The 8750-nt window shown below is 39.2% G+C and overlaps 2 protein-coding genes across 2 annotated transcripts; both read left to right on the forward strand.

The window, feature by feature from the left end:
- Positions 1 to 487: 487 nt before the first annotated feature.
- LOC120024454 (gap junction Cx32.2 protein-like) lies at positions 488 to 1516 on the forward strand. The gene has a single exon (XM_038968703.1). The coding sequence runs from the start codon at positions 488 to 490 to the stop codon at positions 1331 to 1333; it is 846 nt and encodes a 281-aa protein (XP_038824631.1). The 3' UTR covers positions 1334 to 1516.
- Positions 1517 to 2307: 791 nt separating this feature from the next.
- Positions 2308 to 7948, forward strand: LOC120024609 (gap junction alpha-1 protein). The gene is made up of 2 exons (XM_038968904.1): positions 2308 to 2405; positions 4850 to 7948. The coding sequence occupies exon 2, from the start codon at positions 4866 to 4868 to the stop codon at positions 6015 to 6017; it is 1152 nt and encodes a 383-aa protein (XP_038824832.1). The 5' UTR covers positions 2308 to 2405; positions 4850 to 4865; the 3' UTR covers positions 6018 to 7948.
- The last annotated feature ends 802 nt before the right edge of the window (positions 7949 to 8750 follow it).

Consider the following 8750-nt stretch of genomic DNA (forward strand, 5'->3'; position numbering starts at 1 on the left):
AGGTCAACCCACTTTAGAGGAAGAGAGAGATTAAGTGAAATTATGAAATTGTTGCATGGAAGTCTGATTGGTGTATAAGTGTTACTACAAGCACGTAGTATAACTGTGAGTCAGGCTGACCAAACCCATCAGGTTTATAAGAATGGGCTAGTCTTTGAGTATTTCAATATCCTAATCCCATGTTCACGAACGCTATTCCTTGCCTCTGGCTTATTGATGATAAACATTTCTGATCTGAGCAATATAACAAGTGAGTAAATCTGTTTATTTTTGTACAAACTGAAGATAATATCTCACGGATATGTAGAAATAAATAGCATTTAATTTTGAAATAGTGCTGTGAAGCCAATTTACTTTTACAGTCTTTTCACAGCTCACTACTATCAAAGGCAATTAATTATCTCAGTATGTTGTCAATTTTTCTCTAAAATGGTATTCATGAATGAAATTTGACCTGTGTTTTCCACAGAGATAATAATCAGTGACAATGGGGGACTGGTCATATCTTTCCAAGTTACTGGACAAGGTGCAGTCCCACTCAACGGCCATCGGAAAGACATGGATGAGTGTCCTGTTTATCTTCAGGATCCTGGTTCTGGGTGCAGCAGCAGATAGCGTGTGGGGAGACGAACAGTCTGATTTCTACTGCAACAACAAAGAACCTGGGTGTGAGAATGTGTGCTATGACTGGGCCTTCCCCATCTCACACATCCGTTTCTGGGTCATGCAGATCATCTTTGTCTCCACCCCAACTCTTCTATATCTGGGCCATGCCATGCATGTCATCCAAAGGGAGGATAAAATGAGGGAGGCACTGCAGAGCCAGGTTGACAATGGCATGTTGAAGAGGCCCAAATACACAGATGACCGGGGGAAAATCAAAATCAAGGGAATTCTGCTACGTAGCTACATGACCCAGTTGTTCTTTAAGATAGTGTTGGAGCTCGCTTTTATTGTGGGACAGTACTACTTATATGGGTTTGTCATGAAACCCATGTTCCTCTGTCAACAACAGCCCTGTTCCAGACTGGGTGCTGAGTGCTTCATGTCCCGTCCCACAGAGAAGACCATCTTTATCATCTTCATGCTGGTGGTGAGCTGTGTGTCCCTGCTTTTGAATGTGATCGAGGTGTTTTATTTGATTTGCACCAGAATAAAATGTGGAAACAAGAAACAATACCCACTGCATATCACCTCAGTTGAGAACCCAATCACGCTTTACTGTCCTACATCAGAATGGAAAGGTAACCTGGATGGACATGAAGATTGCTCACCCCTTCACAACATCCAAAGAGAAGCTGAACTAATGGAGGAAAAGAAAAACACTCCTTAGGTTTGCAATAGATTTCATGTGATGATATTCTGACATGTGAATTGATGTAATCGTATCCAATTAGTTGACTACACTTCCAGTAAATTAGGGAAACAAATCATTCCAGAGTGTATTGAGTTTTGTTTGTCAAATAGACTACCTTGTTACGGAATGTTGTAAATATTACAGCTTGTTTCTATGCTGACACTGTGATGACAAATGTTTTGTAGGATATACATATCTTTGTTAAAAATAAAAGTACTGGAAAAAGAAACGTGAAAAATAACTCCGGACGCGCATTCACAGGGCTTACACTAGATGGCAGCATAAACTTGGTGATTGAAATCACATTTTACCAGCACATGTGGTCAGACTTTGTTCCGCAGAATAGGCTATAGTCTTATCTAAATGTCTAGCTCTATGCTTATAAACACATGCAACACAAGTTACCTTTCATGTCAAAGTTTCATATTATCAGTGCAACATAAAATCGTTAGGCGTCTTGATGAGTTATTCTCATCATGATTAATGTTTGACACTTTTGGTCTGTCATTACAACTAACAAGAAAAGGTGACAGTCAAACATGTTAAGCAACTATCTTTGGGCTTTGATCTACATACAATGGATATTATCTAAAACAATTAAAACATACTCCTCAACTAGGCTACTGGTTTACGGATTGGCGCACAGGACCTATCAACGGAACGCTCTAGCCTATCATATGCTGTAGACTTGGTCTCGGTGAAGCTTTTAATTCATAGTGATCTGAAAAAGTTACGGTTAATCTTGTTATTTAAAGAAAAAAAATCTATGACACAATTACATTTAAGTAAAAAAAAAAGATACAGAAACCGAGCGTAAGGAGGTCTAAGGCTTGACGTAGGGGTCAGGTGACTCCAAACTTTTCTCTCCATCGTTTTTTTTCTCTCCCCCCAGCCTGTATGTGGACTGTTATAAGGCAAGCAAAGTTTGACAAGTCAGTCTAAGTTTCTCCCTGGTCCCAAACTTGGATTTCAAGAAAGTGGTGACTGTTTAAGAAGTGACAGGGAAAGTCCCTAAGGGCGCTCTTCTTACTGCTGAGTAACTTTCCAGGTAAGCGTTGCGTTCAATTCCAGTGCCAATATTGATCTGAAGAAGTATTTGTATATATATATATTACACAGGAATATATATATATTTGCCGAGAAACTAAATTGCTCAGAATCCAGATGCACTGTGCCAATACAGACGCATTGCATTAATATAGGCTATCTATCCGCTATAGTATGGTCCATAATATATACTTTTAAAAATGTTATTTTTTTCTGTGTTTAACAAGGAAAAGTTGAAATTATCCTCCAGGAAAGATTGAGACATTGATTCATCTGTTACTTTTGATGTTTTCCTTTTATAATTTGGTGTGGCCATTGTTTATGAGATACACGAGTAACCTGGGTCCAATTACTCTAAAAGCAGCATGTGATGTCAAGTTTATAGAGAATTGCAACTGAACTGCTTATAAGCTGTAGACTGGAGATAGATTTGTTTTCTTAACTTAATCCTAACCAAGCATATTGACATGCTTATTTATACTTTTTTTAAATGAAATATTGGCGAATTTGGCTACTCAGATTTGTGAAGTTCTTCCTTGCATCTGGGAAGAGCAGTTTAAAATACGCTTCCACTAAGGAAATATTGAGGTTGAACTGATGTACTTATTACAATCTTATACATTGTGATATTCGCTCAACGTTTAATTTAATTGCTGTAATAACATCATTACAAGATCAGAGATCTTAAACTTTAGTGGGTTTCTTACTCTAGATCAGAATTGTCCTCGTGGACGTTTTTTCTTCTTCTTCAAGTCACGAAATGGTTCTGTTATATTAAATAGACCTATACATTACCCAGTGAAATTGATTAAACAATTTTTCTTGAATTACAAATTATTTATTTGAAAAGTCTTTTATCATGGTACCATCATTGTTGAGTAAGAAGCAGTCCTTAGATTGATGTGTTATTTTTCAGTTTACTGTAGTGCTTTGAGAAGTGGGGCCACAGGTGAGAATAATTTAGAAGTTTGGTGGGAGTTTAGAAGTTTTCCTGCATGCTAAACATCTAAATTGAATGACAATTAAATATTGAATGACCATTTTGATGTTCCTCAAGGTTAGGGTTAGGCATTATGGCTCATGCATGTGAAACCTGCATGTGAAAGGTTGTTTGTGATGTGAAGTTGCAAACTCTAGTACAGCATGTCTACAGTATATACAGTACATTATTAGCTAATTGAAGACACATGCTTTTGTTACACCCTCCTAACAGATGGCTTCTACTTATCCATGTTTGTTCATTGTGCAGTCATTCTCTGAACTTTATTTGTGTACTGGCATCGTTCAGAATCTTTATTCAAATGGTATTCGTGTTTACAAACTTGAATCTCATATGACACGCAGTGTGAGTTTAGTATCTGTGAGAGTTGGGTCTCTGTAGCGGAGCTACAGTAGGCAGGTCACTAATAAGCGCACAATGAACGGGGCCCTGTGCTGTAGTCTCAGAGCGCAGACGGACTGTCTGAGTGCGCTCCAGACACTCTTGCTATTGGCCCCAGCAGGAGAGCCATTGTTCCCCAATCTGAGGCATGCTCTGAGCAGAGAGCTATTAGGCCTTAGTAAAGTAAAGTTTGTACCTGGATGTGGAAGTTGGTTCAATTCCATCTCCAGCTTTTAGGAACAATATTTACTGAGGATGATACTTAATGAGAATAAAAATTATATATCCAGGATAATCAGAATGCAAATAGATCTTGCATTCTGAAGATCTTATAGTTATTTTCTCTGCTGACTAGTAAATTAATGTATTTTGTGAAGAACAGTAACTTTGTCTGAAACTGTGTGTGACATTTATTTGATACTTGGGGGTGTTTGCATAACAATTCTTCAATTACACTGTACAACACAAGTTAACATTGAGGAATGCTCACACACACCCTACTTGACATATTTTTAACAACCCTAATAAACATGAAACAATGTAGAAATAAGGCATGCGGACCAAATTAACAAACAATGGTTTGATGAGAAACAGGTCATGTTTTTATAGCCTGCCGATGAAGGGGAAACAAATGTTTGTGCTTGTGTTTCAAAAACCTGGGCTCTATCATCTACCATTACACTATTCACTTACTCAGTCTTTTAAGATGTACCATCAACACTTGTAGGACCACACAATGTGATTTTCCTCTCATCACTTCCAATTGGAAGACAATAGCTATCAAATTCACTTTCTGGATTGAAGATTCATTAAGCATAACATAAGGGATTGACATCTTGTGGTCAATAAGACATTGGTCTAGTCCATACAGAAAGTGGATTTCACTCCAGAGCCAGGAAAGAGCCACCACAAGACTTGTGGTCATTCCACTTTTTCATAGAATGTTGAGATGTGTTTGATTAGAATCAAAAATGTTACTTGAGAAAGTGATATATAAGCATGTTTACTGTATATAGGAATGTTTATTTATTTATTGCATTCAATTATTTTCTGTCTAATTGCAGCTAAAGCCCCTTCATCATGGGTGACTGGAGTGCTTTGGGGAGGCTCCTGGACAAGGTACAGGCTTACTCCACGGCTGGAGGGAAGGTGTGGCTCTCTGTCCTCTTCATCTTCAGGATCCTGGTGCTTGGGACGGCTGTGGAGTCTGCCTGGGGGGACGAGCAGTCCGCCTTCAAGTGCAACACCCAGCAACCTGGTTGTGAGAACGTGTGTTATGACAAATCTTTTCCTATATCACATGTACGGTTCTGGGTGCTACAGATTATCTTTGTCTCGACGCCGACTCTTCTCTACCTTGCCCATGTGTTCTACCTGTTGCGAATAGAGCAGAAGATTAACCGCAAAGAGGAAGGGCTGAAAACCATCCAGAACGACGGAGGCGACGTGGACATACCTCTAAAGAAGATTGAGTTAAAAAAGCTCAAGCATGGGCTGGAAGAGCATGGGAAGGTTAAGATGAAGGGAGCCCTTTTGAGAACCTACATATTCAGCATTTTTTTCAAGTCCATTTTTGAGGTTGGCTTCCTGGTCATACAGTGGTACATTTACGGCTTCAGCTTGGCTGCTGTCTACACCTGTGAGAGGTCCCCCTGCCCCCACAGAGTCGACTGTTTCCTCTCCCGACCTACTGAGAAAACCGTCTTCATCATTTTCATGCTGGTCGTCTCTCTGGTCTCCCTGCTTCTGAACGTCATTGAGCTCTTCTACGTGACGTTCAAGAGGATCAAAGACCGTGTGAAGGGGAAACAACCGCCCGTCCACTACCCTGGCACCGGGACATTAAGCCCCACTCCCAAGGATCTCTCCACCACTAAGTATGCCTACTATAATGGCTGTTCCTCTCCCACTGCCCCCCTGTCACCCATGTCACCCCCGGGGTACAAGCTGGCCACTGGGGAGAGAACCAACTCCGTTCGCAACTACAATAAGCAAGCCAATGAGCAAAACTGGGCCAACTATAGCACGGAGCAGAACCGCCTGGGCCAGAATGGCAGCACCATCTCCAACTCCCATGCACAGGCCTTTGACTTTCCTGACGACACCCAGGAGAGTAAGAAACTGACCCCAGGGCACGAGCTGCAGCCGTTGGCCTTGATGGACCCCAGGCCCTGCAGTCGGGCCAGCAGTCGCATGAGTAGTCGGCCGAGGCCAGATGATCTAGATGTCTAGCCCCCCCCCCCCCCCCCCATTGGTGCCAGAGAACAGAGAGCATAATTCTCAAAGTGCTGAAGCGGGCGGGTCATAGCCCATTCACTGTTCTCACTAGAGAATCTAGTCAATAAAGAGACATTAAAATACTTACACTGTTGGAGGTACTATACATTTATTGATGACTTTCAAACTAGTGGAGCTAACAAGCTTTAAAAAGAAAACAACTAGTTGGTGAAGAACATGTGACCGTGTTCCGATAACTGTGCCCAACAGTCCCTCATTTCACTTTAGAAGAATATGCCTTGGTGATGTGTTTGGTTAAGTTATCATGTTTTTACCTGTAGGTTTCATTACGCAGGATGGCATTTATTGTCATGAATCTTGCCCTGGAGGCAGCTCTGCTGAGTGGTCACTAGCTGGCACAGCCACAAAGTCATACAATTTAATTTTGAACTTCCTACCTTACCTTACCTGCTAACCTTAATGTCTAACCCTAACCTTAAATTAAGACCAAAAAGCACTTTTTAAAAATGAATTTTTATGATATAACCAATTTTGACTTTGCAGCTGCCGGCCCATCTAGCAGAAATTTCTCAGTTCTGCCTCCAGTGCAAGATTTATGACAATAAACTTCAACCTGCTTCCACCATATGGCCACACACAATGACATTACAATTAGAAAGATTACTCTTCAATATAATAGCAATGTGTCTTTTTCCATGCCTTGGAAGTAGTTTGAAAAACACTTGGCTTTTAAGTCTCCGTCACACTCATCCTCTGTATGACTTCCAAGTATGTCTTGTCAAACTGGGTTGTGAGAAGGATGCTCAAATTCATGAATAAAGATTTATTTATTAGTATGCAGGACATCCACCACTAGAAAAAGATTGACTACTATCCAAGGTCATGTCCATACACCCAACTGCATATTTATTGATAATAATCCAAATTACAGCAGTACAATTTGTTCAACAAATAAGAGGTTGATTTTATTATTGTGGACTGTCATTTCCTGATAAACTTTGAATTTATGTGGTGTCAGTTGATTTATGATATATGTTTGTTTTTTGGGGGGGAAGAGGTTGTTGTCAGATGGTGGACTCAAGCTGCTGGAAGAGAAATACAGAGCAACAGTTTTGTATTGCAACAGGTGTGTCTCGGAAGCATCTTTGAAAGAAAGGCTTTATATTTTTCTCATTTTAAAGTGTGTGTTTGTTTTTTAATGTTGTTTCCTGTTGGATGGTAGAGGAGGGCAATAGAATGATTTTTTTGTTTTGCCTTTTGAGTGAATGATTTTTTTTCTCAAACTCAATGTAATCATTGCTGCTTGAGAGATAGATATTTAGTACTGTAAATCAAGCTAACTGTGTCACAAATGTGAGTTTGTAGAAGACTGCTTATAGAGCCGGACTAATATTTAGTCAAATATATTAAAAGGTATATGCCAATGTAGCTCCACACCTACCATACACTTGTAAATGGATTTTCAATTGGAAATGTTCATGTTTTCTTTCCGTTTTTTTTCTCAAACTTTGCATTATAGTATTTCGGTACTCAAACAGAGAGTTTCATGGGTTTTTCAGCTACGATGGTGTTTGCACTGAGATCTTGACTAGGGTTTAATAGGATTAAAAAAGTGGCAAGTGTTTTCGGATATGCATGTTACTAATTTATTTTACAACACCAGGCAGAAATCACTACAGTACATACATTCAGACAGTGCTTTTGTTTGACCACTGGTTTCAATGATCTTGCAAGGCTAAAGCAAAGGGCCTCCATACAGAGTACAAGACAAACTTGGGTGTACATTTGTTTGATAACGTGGTCAAATAACGCCATTCCATGGAAATCCACTGTTGTACAGTGTGTAAGTGCATGATAGCAAAAAACCTCATTAATCATATCTGTGAAAAGCTATTTTAACCCAATAAAGATTTTTTCTTTCTTAAGATTGTTTTCTTTACAAGTCTGTTATCATATGCACTTCATTTTGCCTTTGTCCGTCTTGATACAGGCTATGTGTCTAGTCCAGCCTCCTCAGTGAAGGACCTACTGTTTAATAGGTATCAAACAGATCAATGTTATGGTTAAAAGATACATTTCTCATGTTTTGAGACTACATTAGCTCACACTTTCCTCTTTTATAGGAAACAAACCCTAAACAATGAATCATATATGTTAGTCAGCTTGGGGATATTGAGAGAATGACAAGAGTTATTCAGTATTATGTACTGAAAATGCCTCGGAGACTTTGAAAATGTCATAATATGAAAAGACTCAGCGCTTTTCTCTTATCCAAGTTTCCTATTTAACCTTTCCACAAAGCTAAATAAAACCACATGTTTGGACCCAATCTGTAGACCACATGTGGCTGAAGCAGAACGGAAAAAAGCGATACTTTGATCCAATGCTAATTAATCTAGATTTTTAATTTAACGATGAGTTTTTATCAAGACTTTTAAACAAGACTTTACTGTAAGTACAACTGTCAACACAAAAATGGTTAAAACACACACCATTTCTACGAAAAATCTGTATTACATAATGTATTTACATAACAGAAGATATCATAAAAATTAAGAACTGTGCCGAGTGGGAAAACTAACAATACAGCAGTTCACCTATTTAAGATAAAGTTTTCTGAAATATGTTTTAAATGTTGATTCTCTGTGTGAGTGAAGCAAAGACATGACCCCTGATACTGTGGAATACTAAATAGTAGAAATAGTTCAAAGTCCATTAGCAAAACTA

Source organism: Salvelinus namaycush, chromosome 29 (genome assembly GCF_016432855.1).
Source record: "Salvelinus namaycush isolate Seneca chromosome 29, SaNama_1.0, whole genome shotgun sequence".
In the NCBI taxonomy this organism is placed as follows: Eukaryota; Metazoa; Chordata; class Actinopteri; order Salmoniformes; family Salmonidae; genus Salvelinus; species Salvelinus namaycush.

Bases quoted from the DNA above. Each gene is read 5' to 3' on its own strand.
- LOC120024609 (XM_038968904.1), top strand. From the start codon at position 4,866: ATGGGTGACTGGAGTGCTTTGGGGAGGCTCCTGGACAAGGTACAGGCT.
- LOC120024454 (XM_038968703.1), top strand. From the start codon at position 488: ATGGGGGACTGGTCATATCTTTCCAAGTTACTGGACAAGGTGCAGTCC.